The sequence below is a fragment of the Trachinotus anak genome, unplaced genomic scaffold (assembly GCF_046630095.1).
Source record: "Trachinotus anak isolate AG129_WGS33_773 ecotype Australia unplaced genomic scaffold, CSIRO_AGI_Tana_v1 ptg000012l, whole genome shotgun sequence".
Taxonomy (NCBI): domain Eukaryota; kingdom Metazoa; phylum Chordata; class Actinopteri; order Carangiformes; family Carangidae; genus Trachinotus; species Trachinotus anak.
Genome location: NW_027273863.1, coordinates 11,991,695 through 12,013,154, shown reverse-complemented (window position 1 = coordinate 12,013,154; position 21,460 = coordinate 11,991,695). Strand labels below are relative to the sequence as shown.

At 44.5% G+C, this 21,460-nt stretch overlaps 1 protein-coding gene across 8 annotated transcripts in view; it reads right to left on the bottom strand.

The window, feature by feature from the left end:
- Nucleotides 1-42: 42 nt before the first annotated feature.
- The window catches only part of LOC139629536 (myomegalin-like), a 44,551-nt gene continuing 23,133 nt past the window's right edge, over nt 43-21,460 (bottom strand). For 2 of the 8 annotated variants that reach the window (XM_071492216.1, XM_071492209.1), the window contains 40 exons: nt 21,110-21,247; nt 20,893-21,012; nt 20,683-20,775; nt 20,350-20,574; nt 20,105-20,263; nt 19,906-20,007; nt 19,130-19,267; nt 18,759-18,938; nt 18,346-18,540; nt 18,072-18,254; nt 17,881-17,997; nt 17,699-17,779; nt 17,476-17,582; nt 17,227-17,369; nt 14,453-14,577; nt 14,141-14,316; nt 13,606-13,975; nt 12,468-12,672; nt 12,230-12,346; nt 11,866-12,128; nt 11,574-11,788; nt 11,208-11,325; nt 10,971-11,088; nt 10,790-10,844; nt 9,242-9,489; nt 9,059-9,163; nt 8,786-8,947; nt 8,362-8,619; nt 8,103-8,234; nt 7,890-8,006; nt 7,618-7,807; nt 7,403-7,524; nt 6,932-7,168; nt 6,699-6,800; nt 6,183-6,403; nt 5,953-6,096; nt 5,689-5,827; nt 5,227-5,273; nt 4,913-4,967; nt 43-3,002 (listed from right to left, as the gene is read on the bottom strand). In XM_071492216.1, the coding sequence (XP_071348317.1) occupies nt 2,860-3,002; nt 4,913-4,967; nt 5,227-5,273; nt 5,689-5,827; nt 5,953-6,096; nt 6,183-6,403; nt 6,699-6,800; nt 6,932-7,168; nt 7,403-7,524; nt 7,618-7,807; nt 7,890-8,006; nt 8,103-8,234; nt 8,362-8,619; nt 8,786-8,947; nt 9,059-9,163; nt 9,242-9,489; nt 10,790-10,844; nt 10,971-11,088; nt 11,208-11,325; nt 11,574-11,788; nt 11,866-12,128; nt 12,230-12,346; nt 12,468-12,672; nt 13,606-13,975; nt 14,141-14,316; nt 14,453-14,577; nt 17,227-17,369; nt 17,476-17,582; nt 17,699-17,779; nt 17,881-17,997; nt 18,072-18,254; nt 18,346-18,540; nt 18,759-18,938; nt 19,130-19,267; nt 19,906-20,007; nt 20,105-20,263; nt 20,350-20,574; nt 20,683-20,775; nt 20,893-21,012; nt 21,110-21,247 (6,165 nt within the window). In that variant the 3' untranslated portion in view covers nt 43-2,859. The remainder of the gene's footprint in view (nt 3,003-4,912; nt 4,968-5,226; nt 5,274-5,688; nt 5,828-5,952; nt 6,097-6,182; nt 6,404-6,698; nt 6,801-6,931; nt 7,169-7,402; nt 7,525-7,617; nt 7,808-7,889; nt 8,007-8,102; nt 8,235-8,361; nt 8,620-8,785; nt 8,948-9,058; nt 9,164-9,241; nt 9,490-10,789; nt 10,845-10,970; nt 11,089-11,207; nt 11,326-11,573; nt 11,789-11,865; nt 12,129-12,229; nt 12,347-12,467; nt 12,673-13,605; nt 13,976-14,140; nt 14,317-14,452; nt 14,578-17,226; nt 17,370-17,475; nt 17,583-17,698; nt 17,780-17,880; nt 17,998-18,071; nt 18,255-18,345; nt 18,541-18,758; nt 18,939-19,129; nt 19,268-19,905; nt 20,008-20,104; nt 20,264-20,349; nt 20,575-20,682; nt 20,776-20,892; nt 21,013-21,109; nt 21,248-21,460) is intronic. The other 6 variants (XM_071492210.1, XM_071492211.1, XM_071492214.1 and 3 more) reach the window with 6 other exon arrangements.

The window sequence follows — 21,460 nt, the reverse complement described above, 5'->3', positions numbered from 1 at the left end:
AGTGCATTTAACAACAACAAAAAAATAAAATACACAAACCGCAAGCTTTTAAGTGTTTTATTCATTCCTTTCCAAAATCTTTCAGTGATAATATTTGTACCAACGCAACAAACTTTTAACTGTCATCAGAGACAGGATCCATATGAGTCCTGTATCGGCTTTCTAGTTCATTATACACAAACTCAGAAACAAAGCTGCTTTCCACTTACATAAAAGCTGCACCAATCAAATAGCAGTATATACATACGCAACTCAGGACCAACAATATATTGTTTCAAACTGCTGTTTGATTCCCTTCTTTATAACAAATAGCAATAAGGCTTTGTTTACGCTCTAACAAGGTGCTTTGTAGATCCAGTGATTCACAATCTTTCCAGTCATTGGCTTTTTGTTCTATTTTACAGTAGACAATTCTTCAAAACTTTTCCCTTTAACTTCTTTAATTTCAAAAAGGAAATATCAAACTTTTTACCTCTATTGAAATACTTGGCAACTTGTCTTTTTCTGAAGACTTGAGCGCAAATAAAACCTAGTTTGGCAGATCTCAGGTAGAGAAGTGCTAGTTGAAGGCCATTTCTACCACTGAGAACAGACTGAAGAAGCTCTCAAGCTAAATTTAAAGGCAAGCGAAGCAACATTAATCAGAGCTTTGTTATAGGTGGACGATATTGTGATCTGTGTATTAGATATCATGAAGGCATTGTTTATGATTTCTTATCAGACACATCTATGTGGCTAATTGATTCAAAGTGACACAATCCTCGAACATACACTGCATATAAATCATACATTGAAGTGAATGTAGCAAACCTACTCGTAATACGATGATGTTTAACATCAAAATAAAATATGTAAAGCTATTGCACAGCTACCCAGATAATCAACTTTGCAAAAAGCAAATGTTGGATGTTTTTTCTCGCACACACACACACACACACACACACACACACACATACAGACACGCGCACACACACACATAAAAGTCAAATTCATACAGAATAGCAGGTTATTTACAGCATAAGATGCCCAATGTACAGCAAGAAAACACATCAAACCAAACGTGAAGTTGTACTGTTTAAGTGAATGAATTATAGAACAATGATCCCACCAGTAGCCTGCCAAAGTTTGTGTCAGCTATAAGAACTTGATAACCTATATTGCCATTGCCATGGGAATGCTAAGATGGCCTGAACCAAGAGAAATAACATAAAGACTCTAGCATATGGCCCTATGGGAAAAAAAATCCAGTGTTGCGTTTTGGTCCAAAAAAAGGAGCTAATTTCTGTCGCACAATACGAAATAAACTGAACCAGCTGTCTAACGGTTACCGTCTCTGTGGTTCTAGAGGCCCTCAGTATCAGTTTCAGATCAGTTCGTCATTCGCATGGATAAGGCAAGTCAAAGTGAAGTAAGGAGTTCAAAGTTCAAACTTTGGCAAGTATTGGCAATCCCCTGTTCCATAGCTTAGAATTCACCATTTACCAATCTCTGTCATGCATCAACACTCCAGAAAAAACTACAATCATAACACTGATCGTGTCCTAACATTATTATGACTGTGACTAATAGTCCAGTGTCAGGCAAACAAATAATAATAATCCGGTGCAGCATGATCATTCAAGAAACATTATTATTGCACATGCTCGTATGAGAACTCCTACAGAGGAGCTTGAATACGCGTGTTTAGCCTGGTTCCATTTAAGCACATCAACCTCTTTTTTACATACTATAGTGTACAACCTGCTTGGGTATCACAACCAACCAAACACAAAGAATTTAACTGACCCAACTCTCCAGTCCTCAGTATTTATACGACTAATGCCAAAAAGCACCATTAGGAGCTAAAAGAGGAGGCTTGTGACTGAAATGGAACCTTTCTCTGGCTTTTGTTCTGCTATTCATAACCCTTGGCTGATGGCTGACATACCATTCATAAGCTTCCTCCACAAGTACAGATATAGCTATTACACAACTATGTAGCAGTGATCACCTACCTCCTCTACATTCTTCCACTGTGTCTAGTGATACATTGTGGGTGTCATTGTTATTTGCATTGCATTTGCAAAAAAAGATGTCCTTGTTAATAAAAGTGCCACGAGAAGTAAACATTTCTGTGGCAGTCATAGTTGAGGATGTGCTGTCTTTGAGTGAGCTGTGTTCAATCATATATGGATATGTGTACATGTGTGCAGAATTCCTCTCACAAGCCTTTTTAAACATGCATGATCATCTATTCTGTCCACAAGTTGTCTGGCTCTCAGGAGAGGATGCTCTTACAGACAGATCTGAGGGTGTAATACAGAAACTTTATATTTTAAATTACAAGTTTAGTTCTCTCAAGGAAAAAAAAATGAAATCCTCCAATGTCAATTCTTTGCGTAAATTTCCAAAAATACAAGGTAATTGACACTAATCTAAATTAACATAATTACCCTCAACATTTCTGTAATACAACCCTACTGAAATCAGACTGAAAAGATACATCTGGTCTGAGATCAGCTTCTAAGAGCATCTTCAACCAGCTCCATCAGTAGGACGCACATCGCTGAAACCATCAGAGGCACATTTCAAACACCTTCTTCCATCACACACACGACAAGGCAAACTGCTGACTGCATCACTCAAAGACAATAATACATGTGGTTTTGGGGGCAGTGGGGTGGGGCAGAGAGTGACAACACTGGTGAGAGGGTAAGGCTCAAGGTGCAGATTATACTGTGCACATATTGCCCAGAGGAGGGAGCGATGGTGTAGCGGGGACTGGAAGGAGGAGGGCCGGTGTTGTGGAGGGGTCTTGGCTGTTTCAGCATAGAGGTCAGAGGTCAGAGGTGGTAGCGTTGAGGCTGGTTCTTTAAAAGTCTAAAGCAGGCATTGGCTGCTGCGCTTCCTCGTCGGAGGACGCTGACTGGGCGGCACGGCCCCAGCAGCTCTGGAAGCACCGCTGGTCTTCAGGAAACTGCCATCAGCAGGCTGTTCTCTGGCAGCATCTCCTGGGTCCTCAGCTAGATTTAAAGACAAAAGGAGAGAGGGAACGTTATCATTCAACAATCCTAAAACAGCCTGATAAAACTGCTGGTGAGGTGAAATGTTAAAGGAATAGTTCAACATTTTGGGGAATATACTTATTTGCCTTCTTGCAGTATTAGATGAGAAGATTGAGTGCCCTATGTCTGTATGATAAATATGGTAAATACAACACTATAGCAAGGAGATGGTCATTTAGCTTAGCACAAGGATGTAATTTCCACTGAGAATGCAGGGGGCATACAGCTCCCTTATTGTTTCAGGTTGACTTTCTTTTGTTACTGTGCCTCCAAAGCAGGGTTTTGCCTCTCAGGCTACATACAGGCTGACCTACAGTGAAGGTTGTTGGGTCTGTATGCGGCCTGAGAAGAACAGTGCTGAAACTACTTAGAGCTTAAAATCGTTTTGTTTTTCAGGTTAATTTATGTATCTATAGTTAATATTCTGAAGACACCAGAAAGTCAAGAGAGTAAAGCAGAGTGCTCTTTGCAGTAAAGATGCACATACAGCATCACAAATCAGAAAATATCTGAAACTAAAAATTATATGAAGTAGCGTTTATAGAATTTCTATTTTTTGTTTTACCTCCATTTAATATGTTAAATACAATAGCTAATTCTGGCAATTTATTGTTTGTTATAATTTCTCCACTATTTGCCTGAGCTTTAGAGGCTAAAGTAGATCTTTTATTACCTTTGGATAGCTGTTAGCATTCTTTATTCTAACTTGCTTAGCTACGCTAACCACCTCTGACTCTAGCGTCACCTCTAGTGTACAGACAAGACAGTGGTAACAATCTTCTCACCTCACTCTTGGCAATAAAGTAAATAATTCCTACAATGTCAAACCTTTAAAAAAAAAAAATTAACACCACAGCAAGGAGCAGGTTGCTGTTCTTAATATTAGTTGCGATAAAATTCCCAAAGTATAACTGCTTGCAGATGAAGAACTGGGAATGAGCGATTAGAGAACAAGCAATGCTGTTACTCAAACTCCCATCCTTCACACTCACTCACACACACGCTGTGTTTGTTTCTGTGTGCTGCGTGCCTTGTGGTGTGAATGAATCTATGTGTTAATGACACCACTCAATCCTATGACTTAAAGGGCAGAAGCAGAAGATGGTGTCACACACATGTTTGCGTGTAGATCCTTGGTTGACACTGTGACAGCAACAACACAGAATGGAAACTATGTGTACGGTTATTCTGGTGTTCATCGTGTGGGGTCCGAAGCTGTAAATAGACTCAACCTTAATACAGGGGTCACGTAAACAACGCTTTGATGCTTTGGAAGCTTAGCAGACCGATGTGTATGCAATTTGGTGCCAGTGTTGTGGTTTCAGGAACAACTCTAAGTCTTTTAAAACCCACATTCAACCAGCTTTACTTCCTTGTGAGTTATACAGTGAGGTTGACTCACGCACACCAAAAACTTAACTACTGGCCATGGCAGTGTCCCAGGTAGAAAACAAAGTGACCAACTGAGCTGTGTGTGTGTGTGTGTGTGTGTGTGTGTGTGTGATCATCTTGTTTTCTGCTCTCGACCAGAATAGTAGCGGGCCATTAGCTCCATTATCTCCCATGTTTTATTTCGCTCTCATAAACAATCTATTGAAGCAGAAACAAAATTCTAAAAATAGCAGTCAACAGTTAAACCAGGATGGAGTTCGCTGTCAGATGGGATGGTGAAGCAGTGACGTCAGCATGATTAGACAAAAGCAAATCCACACTTCGGTAAAAGCTGCCCCAGACAACAGAAATTTACTTTAACGTTTACAGATTAACCATAAGGAATGGTCCTGCTACTAAAACTACTACAGTCCAGTTTTTCAAATAGAGTATCTGGGACAACATCTACCTAAGGCCACGAGATGTCACACAATTACCAGCATAAGGAGAGGAAGAGGAGGAGCTTAGAGAGGAAAGTCTCAGCTCATTCTTCTGGGGGTTTTAAAAGAGGAGAAGATAGGGGAGGAGAGGAGAGGTGAGGAGAGACAAATGCAGGACGAAGGAACAAGTGAGACAGAAAAGCCAAAAGTGATGAATTTACATCCTAAATACCAAAGACATGAAGAAGTTTAGGACACCAGGGATGTCACAACATATAATACTGACACATATTATACTGTGACCTATGGAATATGCACACAGATAACCTACATTATGTATTATGATATCCTGGATAAGAGAAGCAGCTTACCTCTAAATTTGTCCTTGCTTTCTTCAGCACATCACGAGTCCTTGACACTGCAGAAAAACATATGGTTGTTTTGCTATTACAACACTAGAAGCGCACAGAGATGTAAAAACTAATCGGCATTATACATGTGCTACACACATATATAAATAACACCTTTTCCTTTTAGGTTTTCTCTGTATTCAGACCAGGGCTACAAGAAGCAGTCTTATGTTTGTCAGTAAAATTCACAGAGGCCTGTGTATTGCAGATCTGTGGACGATAAATTGCCTCATTTATTGTTTCTGTCTAAACCCCAACCGGGAATTTCTCTCCTCTTCCAAGAAGAGTAATGTCTGCTGAGAATCGCTCTCCGTCTCACTTCCTTTACCTTATTAGGTCTGTTGTTTTACACTTGCCCTTCCTACCATTTTTTTCTGTCACTCTCTCACACAGAAACACACACACACGCACAGAAACACTTACACTGGTTAACTATGAAGTGCTCCATGTTCTCCTTGGTGCGGCTGGTGCTCCTTAGTCTCTGAATCGTCCCTTTAAGAACCTCCTCCTGCTCTGACATACGCAGTTTCAGGGACAAGATCTCCTCCTGCATACACTGCTCCTACACACACACACACACAGTATATTTGTTACCATGGCTTGACTTTCTTATATAACATGTTTGACTGTCAGAGCTCTTAAAGCTCAGACTAGTCATAATATAATAATAATAATGTGCTTCCAAACCTTCTTGAGGTTTTGGATGGAGGGATCGGTGCTCGGCAGAGCCGCCCTCCAGAACATCTTCAGCAGTGACATCGCCTCCTCCAGGATCTGCCTCAGAGTCCTGGTGTTGGACAGTAGACTCTTCACACATCCATAGTCCAGAACCTGCATAAAGAACTCACTTAGATATTTGTGCTCTACAGTCATTACTCGATGTGGACACTGCTTTGTTAAAAATATTTCTTTCTCACGAGTTCGCTGCTCTGCTTCTGGTTGCCATCCAGCAGTGGCGGGCCGAGGCAGGCCTGCAGGGTGGTCTCCATGCGCTGGACAAGACTCCGCCCCTCTAGAACTTGCTGTTGCAGAGCACTGAAATCATCCACGTGACCGATGGCATGACGGCCGTTACGGTTCGCAAATGATCCATCAGGGGCCTCCCCCTCGAGCTCAGAGTGAGGGTCCAGAGGGTCTGCTGGAGATGAAAGGACTTTAAATGACACTAATTGTTTTTTTTTTTTTTATCCTGAAAGTGACAAGCACATTAGAATCATAAGGAGTTATTATTGTTACAAAGCAATACACTCTCGTATAATAAGGCAGCAAAGTACGAATGGGTGGCTCTGCCAAACTCTTCTCTCACGTTGTCCCCCGTTGGTGTGAACGCACTACCACTTCCTACCAGAGCAGGGGCGTCCCTCTCTACCTTTAAATGTAAATGTAAAGGCAGATTTAGTTGCAGTCATGCAGTTGCAGTGTTAAAGTCACACCATTGGCAGTGCTATGGCTGTCGTCCAGGTCTGAGTAGGGGGGACCAGGAGATCCACAGTTAAACAGACCAATGTCCCTGACCGGTGGAGACGGAGCTGGGTCTGTGGAACACACAGATACACAAACCAGGCTAGGAAACAATGCAAACCCACAGCACAGCACACAGAGCCTCACAAACAGTTTGTGCAGTAGTGTGTTAGAGCCACATTTAGAAGCAGAAGAAGTGTCTCACCGTGCAGCAGCTGTCGCCTGTAGAAGTTTTCTCTTTGAGGGCTGGCAGTGAGGGCAGAGAGGGAGGGAGTCCGAGGAGAGCCGACACCCAGCTTCTGCTCCAGCTGTTTGTGGAGCTCCAGCTGTTTGAGGGCGCTGTTCTCCTGGACACTGGTTTGCAGCTGGGCACGCAGACTCCTCACCTCCCCGAGCAGCTCCCCCAGCTCCACTGGTAGACCTGGGAGCTCACACAGGTAGCCTGAAGACAAAATACACATTGCTGTAGAGACTGGGACATCCTTTTAACTAAAAATATTCAAGAAGTCTATGTTTGCTTTGACCTATTCACGTCAGTGTGCATTATGTCATTCTTAATATTACCACCAGATGGTGCCAAAGTAAGGACCTTGTACACATAGTGAATTCAAAGTAATGCTTTTATTTCTATTTAAAAAGGCAGTATATTAAGCATAGTATATATTACAATTCCCACCTTTGTTGGCCTTTGTGCTGGAACACACTCGATCATAAACCTGTAGTTCACTCTGCAGGGAGTGGATGAGCTCCCTGCTCTCACACAGATGCTGCTGCAGTAGTGACACCTCATGCTGGAGCCTGAGGACGCACACACACAAATACTGTGTGGTCAAATGACAGATATGGAAACACAAACAGGCACAATTACTATATGCTCACGAACACACCAACCTGTTGGTTCTCTCCTGACTGGCCTGGCGCTCCTGCCTTAATGTGTGTATCTGCTGTCCCTGCTCCTGGCTGTGAGTCTGAAGTCGCCTCAGCTCCTCCTTCCACTGCTCGGCCTCCAGCTCTGCCTGCTTCAGGCGTGCCCGTGCTGTAAACACGGCCTCCCGCAACTGCACCACCTCCTCACACGAGTCTGAGCGAAGAGGAGAGGTGAGTCAAAACGAGCTCATGTGCAGAATCCAGAAGAAAACTTTAGTCGGCTTTAGATACAACACCTGTGCTGGCCTGCAGGCGCGACTGTAAACCCAAGTTTTCTTCTTTCAGGACTCTGATCTCATTGGACAGTTGAGTGACTGTGTCCAGTCCCTGTATGTAGATGTTTGTCGGTGCCCCTGGACAAAATAAAACAGATTTTATTTGATGTAATTTCTTAAAGAGAAAGAAGTGATCATGTGTGGTGTTTCTCGAGTGTAGGAGGGCTACAGTACCTCCATCACGCCGAGTGGTGGCCAGTCTCTCTTCCAGCTGCTGTCGGAGCCTCTCATTTGTCCTGATGGACTCCTCCAGACGCTGACGGAGACACCTCACCTCCCGTAGGTGCTCCTCTATCAAATTTACCCCTAGGGACAAATAGATTAAATTAAGAATAGCCACATCCACTTCGTCAGCTAATTATCCTTACAGATTGTAGGCCTATGATGTTAATACAGAGCTGGTAAGTAACGGAACAGCATAACTTATTTATACCTGCATGGCTGCTTCCTGGCTGGTGTCCAGATGATCCAGGGAAGCTTCCGACCGGGTGAACCATGTTCTCCATGTCCCACAAAGTCCCGCCTGTCGTTAGACCTGAGTCAGACTTCAGCGAGTGGCCCTCAGGGATGCCACCCAGCTGGTACTGTTGAAAGGCATGGTTGGATAGCAGGCTGTAGCTGGAGAGGTTGTGTTGGTTGTGGGCACCAGGTGAGAGAGTGAACAGAGGTTTGTCATGGGGAGCTGCAAATCCTGTAACAACAAACACACACACAGAAGAGTGAAGAAGTGTAGGAAACATGAGGTGAAAACACAAAGAGGACTATGAGATGGTGGTTACACACAGTAGAGATTATGACAGTTAAATCTTTAATTTACAATTGATTTCACACATGACACACTCTCCCTGGCCCCTCACCCCTGTTCTGCTCATTCATCTGTTTGTACAGCGTGTCCAGCTCTGGGCGAACAGCGATCACAGACAGGGCCCTGGGCCGGGGGTCAGAAGTTACTTCATTACCCCAGACGTCAGGGCCAGAGGGGACAGAGAGGAAGGAGGAAACAGGTGCACTGAAAAGGGCTGGAGGAGAATGACAGGAAGTGACAGGTACAGTACATGGAGGAAGAGGAGGAAAAGAAAATTTGGATTTTTGGGTTCTTTGCAAGTCATAACCATCTGTGAGGCCCATACCTCTGGAGGACTGACTGGTCAAAGCCACAGGGGCTGAGCAAAGCATGTTGGGACAGCTGCTGGAGGACTTGAGGAGACCATGAGGAAGAGGGAAATGTGGACGGACTAGAAGAGGGGAATGGAAGGTGAAAGGATAGAAGAGGCATTTCACAGAGAGAAAGAAAGCTTAAGTTTAGACTATACCATCTGGTTCTGATCCGTGTCCTGGCTGCTGCAGCCGGTGCTCCTCCTGATACTCTCTGGCATCTAAATCAGAGCACAGCTCCAAGTCTTCATTGGTTCTGTACTCGTCGGACACCAAGGAGGTCCTGTCTGAGTGGTCGGTGGTCTCAGAGAGGGCGTGGCAGCTGGACGGGGTCTCAGGACGCTGCTGCAGCTTGGTGTGGAGCGACTCAATGATTTTATCTTTCTGCTGCAGCTCCTTACTCAGCCTGCATGTGCACACCAGGACAAGAATCAGCTGTTTGACGTTTCCTGGCACAGTTCACAACAGAGCTCTTTGTTTATATCAACATTTTACGCAATGTCTTTACATTTGTCAGTAACAACAAAACAAAATGTAAATGTATAATCTAAGGCTTAGTAATTAAGTCAGTCTTTCAGTTTCATGAATAGTGGACCGATCTGCAACCATTTACCAGTAACTGTGTTAAAAAGTGGAGTTCTCACAGTAAACAAGAAGTTGACTATGTGTGTGTATCTTACTGTTTGAGGTGTTGAAGAATGAACTCTCTCTCCAACAGCATCCTAAAAAAAGGCTGTCTCTTAAGTTTGGCTTCCACCCACAGAAAGAGACCACAGGGAGCCTCTGTATAAGTCCTTGATGCACTAGAGACAAAGCTGGGTCAGCTTTAAAGATGCAGAGAAAACTGCTGACTACAGTCTTTGATGTCTTCTGGTTCTTTCCACTTTACCCAGACTTCTAGACAACATTATAAATAACAAGTTTTGGAAAATGAATCTAATGTCAAATGTTGATGTCACATTTAGAGAAATCCATAAATAACTCCTTCTTTCAGATCCAAAAGGAACAGTCTTACATTCAGCAGGGTGACACACCACCAGTAAAAGACTCTAACTGAGCCCCTTAAGCCCTGCTGGTTGGACACCTGTAAGTCTATTCAACTAAAGCAACTTAACGGTAAAGGATCAATGCTCTGGCCGGTGTGTGGATTAACAGCAACCTTCTGCCATGTGGACGGCTCCTCGCATGCTGCAGCGTGTCACATGACAAAGCTAAACTAAACTAATCAGTGGGACAGAGCTAGTGCTCTACAAAGTGAGCTAATACACTGATCACAATGCTGCGGGTGATACTTGTTGATGCATGAGAAGTGAAGAGTCTAAACACTATAAAAACACTTGCAGACAAGATGTAATCTGAGCATTGAACTGTGCAGCTGAATCATGAAATAGATTCGCTCTGACTTCTCATCTTCAAGCCTGTAAACATTCGCCGGCCCTGCACACGTGAAGGTCTGCAACCAACCACGTCTACTCCTTACCTCCCCGATGTAATATATAAATATATGTACAAGCAGGGGACTCTGTATCTGCTGCAATTCTTGTATATAACTGAAGGTGTGTGTACGTAAGCATTGAGTCCTATTTTAAATTAAACCTCTCATACTGGCTCCACATGGCAGCTTACCTTACCACCACTTCAAGTTGTGACATGGTAAAGATATTCTTTTTCACACATACACTACATTTATGATAGTGTTGACTCACCGTAGGGCAAGCAACTCATGACCCGTCTTGTCATCACTGCTCTCTGCGCGGTCGCCTGTGTAAACCAAATCCAAACAGCAGAAGAGGACGCAATGTTCAGAAAAGACAACTTAGACAGTAAAAGACCACAAAAATGTAAAAACTGTAAACCACGAGGAGTTAAGGAGAAGATGTTGCTTACGTCCACTGATCTTGGTGACCACTCTTTGTGAGAGGGCAATGCTCTGTGCCAGCTGTTCTCTGAAGCTCTGACCCATGTAGTAATCAATATCATTAGCTCGCAGCAGCTCCTCGAAGGCCTGAAAGTTGTTGAGAATTTGGGGAAATACAAGAATATCGACGATAAAACGTCTCTATGTGGCCTATTTTGCCTTGGTAATATGGAGAAAATTAAGAATTAATTTATGGTTTTTGGTACCTTAGTGGTATCACCCAGGTGCTGGGTGAGGATATGGCAGACTCCCTGCCCCTCTCTCATCCTCTGTCTCAGGTGGGACAGCTCACGAGCTTGTGCCTGGATCAGAGTGTTGTACTTCCTGTAAAGGGAGGAAAAGAAATAGGAGAGGGACACAAGGAAGCTCACAATTAATAGGAATGCTACCATCTTTTCAGAGCACCACAGGCTTTAAGTCTCATGACTAACCGTTCCCATGTGCATCTGTTAACCGATTCTAGATAAAATGAAGGTGCCTTGGGGTATACACGCACGGCTAACCATCACTAGGCCCACACTCCCCTTCCCCTTCCTTCTTTAACCACTGCCTCTCTGTCCCTGTTCACTCACCCTGGCCAAGTGGCACATTTCCCCTCTTCTGCTTGGCCTTTTCCCTCCATTCTGGAGCTCTTCAGTTGTGCCTCCAGTGACGCAACTCGTGCCATCAGTTCTTGCAGCTCCCTGCTGGGTTTTGACCCTGAGCGAATCCCTTGAGTGTCAGACATCCAGCCTTCATCCTCTTCCACACCGCTGGGGGCGGGTGATGTCTCAAAAGCCCAGTTTACCTAGAAGGTGGGGATAAAATGAGTTGTCAGTAATATTACAGTCAGTAATGCGGAGCAGCTGTTTAGTGTTACAGTACCTTGCGAGGGGTGCGTTCCAGACTGGATGCGTAGTCACTGGTGGCAGACAGGGAGCGGACACGCAGCTGCAGCCCACGGATCACCTTGTGGCAGCGGGTCAGCTGTGAGCGCAGGTCCTGGACCAGGTGCTGGAGAGAGGACTCATCCCCCATTTCATAAGCTCCTCTGTTACTGCTGCAGTTACCAGCGTACCAGCTGCCGCCCTCACCCTCATAGTCCTGCTGATGGGACAGGGACGTGCACATCTCCAGGTCGTCAAACTCTGCAGGACGGAGATGCAGAGACATGATTAATGAGTTTATTTTACAGGAGAAACTAACGTCGGTTCTCATGATTTAAGAGTAAATTTCATCTCTTTGTTACCTGGGCTGCTGGTGTCTTCTCTCTCAGCTTCGTTCTCACTCCGACCACAAGTCTCATAACCCAGATCCTGAAGATCCACCTGCACCTGTTTACTGGCTTGCTGGACTGATGTCTCTGCTGCAGAGACACGAAAGAGAAATGACTGAAATCTTGTATACTAACAAATGCGGTTGTGGTTTTGAACACTTTTTTTCAGCATGACTGCATTCCCTTGTGCATGTTCTAGAGAGCGACTCACTGAGCAGATCTCTGTAGTCCTTCAGTTGTTCAGCCTGAGCGTGGACCGTGGCCTCAGACACCATCAGCCTCTCCTGCAGCTCTCTATTCTCCTGGTGGCTCAGAGCCAGATCGGAGCGCAGGCGGGCAGCCTGCTCGTGGAGACCCTCCTCTATATCCTGCCAGAGCGCTCCCACCTCACTCCTGTCACCAGCAGGCTCCACCTCCTGTAGCAACAAAGTGTTTTAAGCAACTGACATGTAATACAAAGGGAGGATGCTGCAGGTAGAGTATGTCACTTTCATCAGTTTAACAAATGGGAGCTTATGTTTTCATTGACACACTTATCATCACATACAGCAGGACAATAACTGTTTGACTATTTTAACAAGGGAAATGCAGCAGTGAGAGCTCCGTTACTTATGTAAACAACCACGAGACTAAAAGAACATCAGACCTGTACAGAGAGACTGTAAATAGAGAGCACAGTGATGAGAAGTCAGGGAGAAAAGGAGGGCAGGGCCTGGAGGCAAAGCTGCTCTAGCACAGATCCCTGAAATCTACTTTGCAGCGAGCATAGACACTGCTTTATTCACAGAGGTGGAAGGTAACAAAGCACTTTTACAAGATTAATCTGCCAGCTGCAGTTCTCTTCACTTTCCCAAAATATGGTTTCACATGCTATACTGTAGCTTGAAAACATGATTCATTTTTAAACGACTGAATATACTAGTTATTTACTGCAACCTGGAGAATTGACAAGATTAAAAAAACTTCAATACACTTTAATGCCTCAAATATTAACCATCCTTCAAAATAAGGAAGGAAGGAAGTTTTACTTGTGATACTTTATTGCCAATAGGATTGCATTTTGGTTAGTTTGTTTGGAATTAGAAATTTAGCTAGGACTTTTATTTTCCTATCCAAATGGTATTTGCCACTTTTACTCAGCTGAATTAGGCAAACACTTTTTCCACAACCATTATTTGCCATTTTATTCTCTTTAGGACACTGTCAGATATGTTGAAGAAAAAATAAAGGAAAATTATTTCTGTGACTGTGTAACCATAGTAAAAATTACCATATTGTACAAAGGATGGACAAAATACCATGAAACAAAATCCCATGCATAATCCTACATATTAACCCTAATGTGTTACCGTTGCAGTCTGGTGCGTGTGATGACGGGACGTCAGCTTGCCCAGGTCCAGAGAGTGTGGCCTCGTGCAGTGCCTCTTCCCTCGCTCCTCATTCAGACTGACACGCAGAGGACCTCGCTTCCCCAGTGGCATCGGTGGTATTTCCTCCTCTTCATCTTCTTCTTCCTCCTCCTCCTCCTCCTCCTCCTCCTCCTCCTCCCCAATATCCTCTTCTTCATCCTCCTCCTCCTCTTCATCCTCCTCCTCTTCCTCTTCCTGGTTCAGGCTCCTGTGGTTCTTCTCCGTGTTCATCCTCAGACTCAGGACTCCAGCTCGCCCTTGGCTTTCTTTCAAAGCCTGGTTCTCCTCCTGCAGCCTCTGCAGTGCACTCCTGGTGGACGACGGACAGAAAGATTAAGCCAGACAGACATCAGTATAATGGAGCTGTTTAAACCTCTCCAGCAGCTCAGAGGGCAGAGACAACAACAAACATAACAGTCAATCTTTGACAATTAAAACATAAAGTTTCCTGAGGATCTCTGAAACAAATATGCACCTCATCTGGGCCACAGAGGAGTATCCATCCTTCTCCAGTTGTAACCTTATTTCTTCCAGCTGGCCTTCAAGTGTCTTCTTTTCTTCCTCGAGCTGCTTTACATCAGCTCTCTGGGGCAGTACCCCCCTCGCTAGCCCTCCAGTCACACCCTCAGGGTCATGAGCCTTCCCAGAAGTCTACACAAGTCAGGAAAAAGTTAAATTTCTATGCAAGTGAAGGGTTTGGGTAAAGGGTTTAAATAAGGTTTAAATCAGTGAGAAATCAATACATCCGCGCTTACAAAAGTGTGAAATGTAAATAGAAGCATTTTACCTGAATAAAGGACAAACTTCTGGCGGTCACTTTATCACCATCCTCCTCTATGCTGTCCGTGAACTCGTCACTGCTGCCATCTTCATCGTCTCCCTCCTCCTCCTCTTCTTCCTCTGTGCTGAGCTCTGGAAACACAACAACCATATAAGGACAATATCCACTTGCTGTTTGCTCTTTTGTTTAAATCTTAATCCAAGCTTTTTCTTCGTCTTCTTTTGATTTCTGTGTCTCTCCCTCTCAAGTGTTCACCCTCTACCCCATTCTTTCCACACTTCTGTCTGTACACTGAATCACCACTTTGAAAGCCGGGGCACTGAAGGGAAATGTTATGTCATACATCACCAGCCAGCCAAAAGCACAGTGAAGGTGGTGCAGCCCAGTACTAGTTTGTGTGTGTGTGTGTTTTCATGAGAATTGAAATAAATGTCATGGATTTGGGATCATTTATATTCATACACACGAAAGGTTGGTGGTAATCATGTGCCAAAACTTCATATGTATGCAGCATATTCTTTTGTTTTGTCTTATTAAAGTTTTGCACACACACTCATACAAAGAGTGAGTGAGGAACACATACATAGATGTTGGTTTGCTGCCAGGAAGCAGAGGCTCAGAGGAAAGTGACTGGCAGAAATTCCAGAGGAAAATTGTTTTACATAATAGGCCCAAATGATACACAACAGACACACACATACACACTGTGCAGTGCTAGATATGCATCATAGGTGTATGGGTGTGTATCGCTACAGTTAATCTTTGTATTGTTGGGATTTATAATGGGATTATTTCATTATGAGGGAAAGTGCAAAGATACTGAGCAACTAAAAATGTCTCCACCCACTAACAGGGGTGAAAGTTAAATATGTGAAATGTTTTTGTGCAGCTGGTGAGAGGGCAGGAAATTCATGGAGCAAAAGTACTGGGTTATTATTGATTGAACAATGTGCTCTGTAAGCTGAACTGACTGAATGTGGGGCCCTGTTTACACACAGTGACACTTCATACTGTCACCACTCTCATACTGGGAACATGTAGAAAGTGGCACTATAAGGTCTGTCATTTAAACTAACATGGATTTCATGTTTGGTTTTTTTCTTATATCATGGAACCATTGAGTGAAAGGGCTCACATGAGCTTCCCTTATTTGGATTTGCATTTTAGTGTTGTGAACATCTAACTGGGCATTAGAGCAGAGCAGCCATGCAAACATGAAAACCATGCCACAATCTCATGCATGAGGGATCAAGGACATGAACAAAAAAAAACACTCATTTAGACAGGAAAATGTCTGGTAATACATGTCAGGAGTTTGATGTAGATGTTTACAAATAAACATTAACACTGAATTATCTATAGAAATCTTCTGACAATATTTATATGTGTGACAGCATTTTAAGACATTTATAATGTGTGTGTTCTTACAGTAAAAATGCATATTAGGACAAACTAGGAGACAAACTGAGGAGGCTGAGGATGACATGTATACAGTATTTCTACTCTGAGGAATGGTTCATAGATAAAAACACACTGTGGGTTGATCTCTGGGGAAAAGAAGGAAGGACCACGTCGGGGATTTCAGGTTTGGGATATTCTTAAAACAAACTCCCAATTAAACACAATAAAGAGAAATCCAAAACAGAGCTGCTTTCCACAAAAAGCCAGCACATGTTTATTTTTGTTGCATTTAAAATACAAAAAAAAAAAGAGAAGTGTTGACAAGGATTCCATCTTTGAGGCTAGATGAGTGATCAGGGCACACATCCAAAGAAAATGTACTCTGCCTACAATGTAAATACTTAATGAGCAAGTATTATTCCTGGCATTCACATCTCATGTGGTTTATAGAGAGCACGGCACAGACTGTCAGATAGCTTCATTTTATATTTTCCTGCTATGTTGGTACAAAGCTGAACTGAAGTTCAACAAGCAGATAAACTAAAAACAACACATATCATATTAACTTACCATAATATTACTTTAAAGTAATCAGCAGGCACCTAGCGCCTTACATCTAATGTGGCTGACTTTGTTTCATGCATATCTGTCCGACTAAAATGTAACTACAGCAGAGCAGGTTTACAGTATAAAAGTGGGTATGAAAGCAGTCCAAGGTTAAGCTGAACTGAGGGGAAAAGACTCGGCCATCTTTTTTTGGATTTGTATCTTGGGCCTTGCTAAGTGTGCACATCCTGTTCATGAACAGATGATATAAAACAAATGATGGATGGTGAGACGTTTCACTGTAAGGCATGAGCTTGAGTTTCTCCACAAGACGGAACTTCACTGTGACAGTAAGGCTGGAAGAGTGACACCGGTGAGAGACAGTACACAGAAATGGCAATACAGAACAATCGCACTGCAAAGCAATACGCAGGCAGTTTTCATGAAACATTAGAAAAACATATTCACACCACACTCATGAAATCTATTTGATAAATAAGACTCTTGAGTTGCACGTTGCCACTTCATATAATTAAGGTTAATCTGAACAGGCAGCTGCTACTGTGAGTGGTGCTTGTGCTATCTGGACGAAGCCGTCTGCAGACTGAGGGTCAGATTTAGATTTTCATTCACACTGAGAAGATTGTGCCTCATCATATTCTCTTTAGAACCACATTTCTTTCATAAAACTGACCATCAGTGGCTACAGGCAGCTTCATCTCACATAGAGAGTGTCAGTGTCACTCAGTCGAGCTGTGGTCAGACAGAGCATCACAGAGCGTTAGTGACGGTGCCCACTGCAGCCCTGGAGGCTGGACCCTGCCCATCCCCACCTCCAAAGTCAGGCTGCCTTTTAGCAGCCCTGTCCAGCACCAAGGCCATGTTACGAGTCCTGGCCAGGATCTCCTCCAGCTGTCCGCGGAGTGCCTGAACCGAGTCTAGCTCAGTGTGGAGGGCCTGGATCTTCTCTGAGCTGCTGCGAGGTGGAGAAGAGAACAACAAAGAAGTGTCTTTAGGGCAAGAGCAAAAAAACTGCAACTTACTGTATTCACAGGGAACTGGGCTGAGTGCAGCTTCCCTACCTATCACTCTTGGCGTGAATTTGCATGAGATTTTGGTACAATCTCTTCTCTGCCCTCAGGGCGTCATTCAGCTTGTTGTACTCCGACACAAGCTGCTCCAGCACACACTAGACCAGATTGTCAGGCAGGGTTGAGGAGGAAGGAGATATACATTAAGTGCATCATTCTTAAGCCGTACAAAACCCCTAAGTATTGCCTAATTGGGAATGAAGGAAAATCCTACTTGGTGATCCGTGCTGTCTTTTGCTGGAACTCCTTCAACCTGCTGCGGAGCCAAAGATGACCGGAGAACAGAGAGCTCCTTCTGCAGGGAGTGGACACAAAGTTAAAACTTGTAAGATTAAAAAAAAAAAAAAACACAACAACAACACAAGTATTGTTTTAATTCATCATCCACACAGATACCTGAGCCTCCCTTTCCTTCTTCAATACCAGGTGCAGCTCATCCTGGAGAGCCTTCATCTCTACCTCACTCTCTTTAGAAGACAACTGCATCGCCTCTTCCTGGCCCTGCATCAGCTCCTGATGAATAGAGTAAACTGTGAAGATCGGGTATACAGGACACAGAGCAAGAGGATGTGTGCATGGACAGCTACCTTGATAAAGGCTTCCTTCTCTTTGAGCAGACTCTGCAGATGCGCCGTCTCTCCACCCATCTCCCTCTCCTTATCGCGCCTCAGCTCGCACAGCTCCTGCTCTCTTAACACCAGCTGTTTGCGTAGCTCCTGCAGCTGGCCGGTCCGCTCACTAATCACCAGGGACAGCCTGTAGGAGTAGTCCTGAGAGAGAAAGAGTGGAGAAGTTAAAGGCTTTCCAGCATCTTTCTGTTGCACACAGTCTGAGTTGCATATACCAGCAACATGGGCCCACCTGCAGATACTGGTCCTTGGAGCTGAGAGTGTTGAGCAGATCCTGGACCTGTGTTTGGTGTTCATTAGACTGGCGGCTGCGGTCTGACAGCAGCTCCTGGAACAGCTTCTCTTTCAGTGCCAGCCGAGCCTTCAGCTCCTCCACAACATCAGTAGGGCCGGCCTGAACTCTGGCAACAAGGGCGGCTGTCAGATCCTGTACACAGACACACATAGACACACAGACACACACAGACACACACACAAAGCCACATACACCCAGAAAAGGCTGAATCAGCACACCTGTTGTTTCTGTTAAAGTGAACACACAGGTTTGTCTACCTGGGCTGGTTTTCCAAAGCTTTGAAAATTACACAGCAAACAATCAGAAGCCATGATAATAAAAGCACGAAGCTGTGTGTGTGTGTGTGTTACCTGTGCCTCCTGGCTGCGGCTCTGCAGGGCTGCCTGCAGCTGGTTGATGATGGTGTCTTTCTCTCTCAGGGTGTTTCTCTCCTTCTCCTCACTCTGCTGTTTCAGCCACTGCAGGTTCCTGTAGGCCTCTGCCGCCTGCTCCAGCTCCAGCTCTTTACTTCGCACCAAGCCGTCCAGACTCTGATGATGACAATCACAGGCACAACCGCACAAAAAGCAAAATATAACACCTCATATACGTATATCTAGAATATGCATTTACTTTTTTGGAGTTGCTGATGGATGTCTGACCAGATTCCACTGTATGGGCCTTGGCCAATAGTATAAACCAGCGGATCTGATATCTTTTGCACTGTGTGTGATGAGTGTACCGTGATGGTCTCTTCATTGTTGGAAAGGATGCAGCGCAGTCTCTCCAGGTCTCGTTCCTTCTCCCTGAGGGCCAGCTGCAGCCTCCTCACCTGGCCCTCACGCTCCTCCAGACAGCGGAACTTGTCATCGATGGAGCGCTGCAGACAGCGAGAGGGGAGAATAATTTACCCTGCTGCTATTCTGGGCGCCCGCAGCTGTGACATTCATCATGTTCTATACTGTGTTCAGCTCTGTAGCTGACAGCAAAAAAAGGGGCCAATATACAGAATTCAAAGGTCTTTTTTTCTTAAAAACTAATTAAATCCAATGTATCAGGATATAAAATTAACATTTTCGAAGCAGGCACCGCCATTCCTCTGATTTTTTGGAAGATCTATACTCTTTTCAAGGTACGTTTGATTATAAAATAGCACAATGCACTGTACAGGGGACAGTAATGATGTTTTCCCTCTGTTCTGTCCCTCACACCTCCCACCAAGATCTCTTTGTACACTGGTGGTGACATTTTATGCTGAACTCTGGCGGATTTTGCTTTACTGTCTACCACTGGCCCTTTCTACAAAAATGCATACTTGGGTCTTTTCTGATTAATTTTCCCTGCAAGACTCCCATGACTGCCCCATGAATCACACAGCATAGGAAACAGTGATCCACATGAAACAACGGTTGAGAAAGGTAGTTGCATTTTTGCACCCACTCAATATTTACACCACGCTACCTGTCATTTCTGTGCCTGATGTGTATATGAATGTGTGTGTGTGCGTTTGTGTTTTACCTCCAGAGCTCTGTCTCTATCTTTAATGCGCTCTCGTAGTTTCTCCAGCAGAGCATCTCTCGGCTTGGATCTTCCTGCTGATTCCAACATGTCCGAATACTCCTACAGATATAAAGATTTTTAGACATCTAAGCATATGTACATATCTGCGTATCCACATAGTGTATGTATGCAAAGTGTGCAGGGTTGTGTGTGTTACCTGTAGCTGTTGCTCCTTGTCCTGCAGAGAGCGTTTCAGCTGTGCAATGCTTCTCTCTTTTTCCTGCAGCACGCTGTGCTTCTCTGCGTCGCTCTCCTTTAGAGCTGCTTCTTTAGCCTGGAGCTCAGAGCGAGCTTTCTGAAGGGCACTCCGCAGGTCCTGCAGCACAGACACGAGAGGTTACACACGCTTCTGCTCCCAAATGTTGGGTTTTCTCACTCTCACACATTCACAAACACACTGACCTGGTTGTGTTTCTCAGTGACCTCCCTGTGCTGCAGTGCCTCCTGCAGATCAGAGTTCAGTCTGTCCTTGAACCTCGCCAGGTCGTCTCCTTGCCTCTGGCTCTGTCTCAGACTCCTCTGGCTGGCCTCCAGCTCCAGACCAAGGGAGAACAGGGAGCTCTGCACCCCGACCAGCTCGCCCTGCAGCTGAGCGAGCGTCAAGGACTCACTGACCCCCTCTGGAGCCTGGAGAAGGAATGATCACAGACCAAGGTCATCAGCCTGAAGACGTAATTTCTCACAAGACTTATTCTGGATCAGGGTTTGCACCACTATACGTGCATCAGGTCTCACCTTGCACTGAGCGAGCTGGTTGCGGTGGGCCATTTCTCGCAGCTTACACAGAGTGGTGTTTTGCCCTTCAATCATCTGGTACAGCTCCTGGGCCTTGAAGCAGAATGAAGCATATGTTTGAGCACATTCTCAGCAGTGATCATCTCACCTCGGCTGATTGTTGTTAATTCACTACTTAATGCAGAAAAAAAAAAAAAAAAAAAAACACACCTCACTGTCTTTTGTGCTAACAGACTCGGTGAGACCCTGAATGGTTCTTTCCTGACTCTGAGTAGCCTGGCGGAGTGATCGCAGCTCACACTCCATCTCATTCAGCTTCTCCTGCAGCTTCTACAGACAGAGAGATCACTGTCAGGCTGTCGTCAGGCCTCAGGTGTGCTCGTATCAAACATATCCACCTGTAATGAAGTGTTTTTGAGCGTCTTACCATATTGTTGGCCTCACTCTCGTGGATCTTGACCTGCAGGGACTGGACCTGGAGCTGGGCCTTCTGCAGCTCGCTGACACACTGACCGGCCGCGCACTCATACTGGTTCAGCTGACTTTGCTGCTCCTCGACCAGACTCTGTCATGAAGACAAAGAGGGAAGAAGAGAGAGTAGCCGCATTATTTTATAAGAAGATACTATGTCTCAGAATTCATGGAAAATACAGAAGCTGAACGCTGCATAACCTGCACTGTGGATTACGTAACACTGTATGTGTACGACATTGAGAAACTCCGCTCATTCATGTGTGTACTTTGTAAAAAGCTGTGGTGAGGAGCGAGCCTGTGTGTG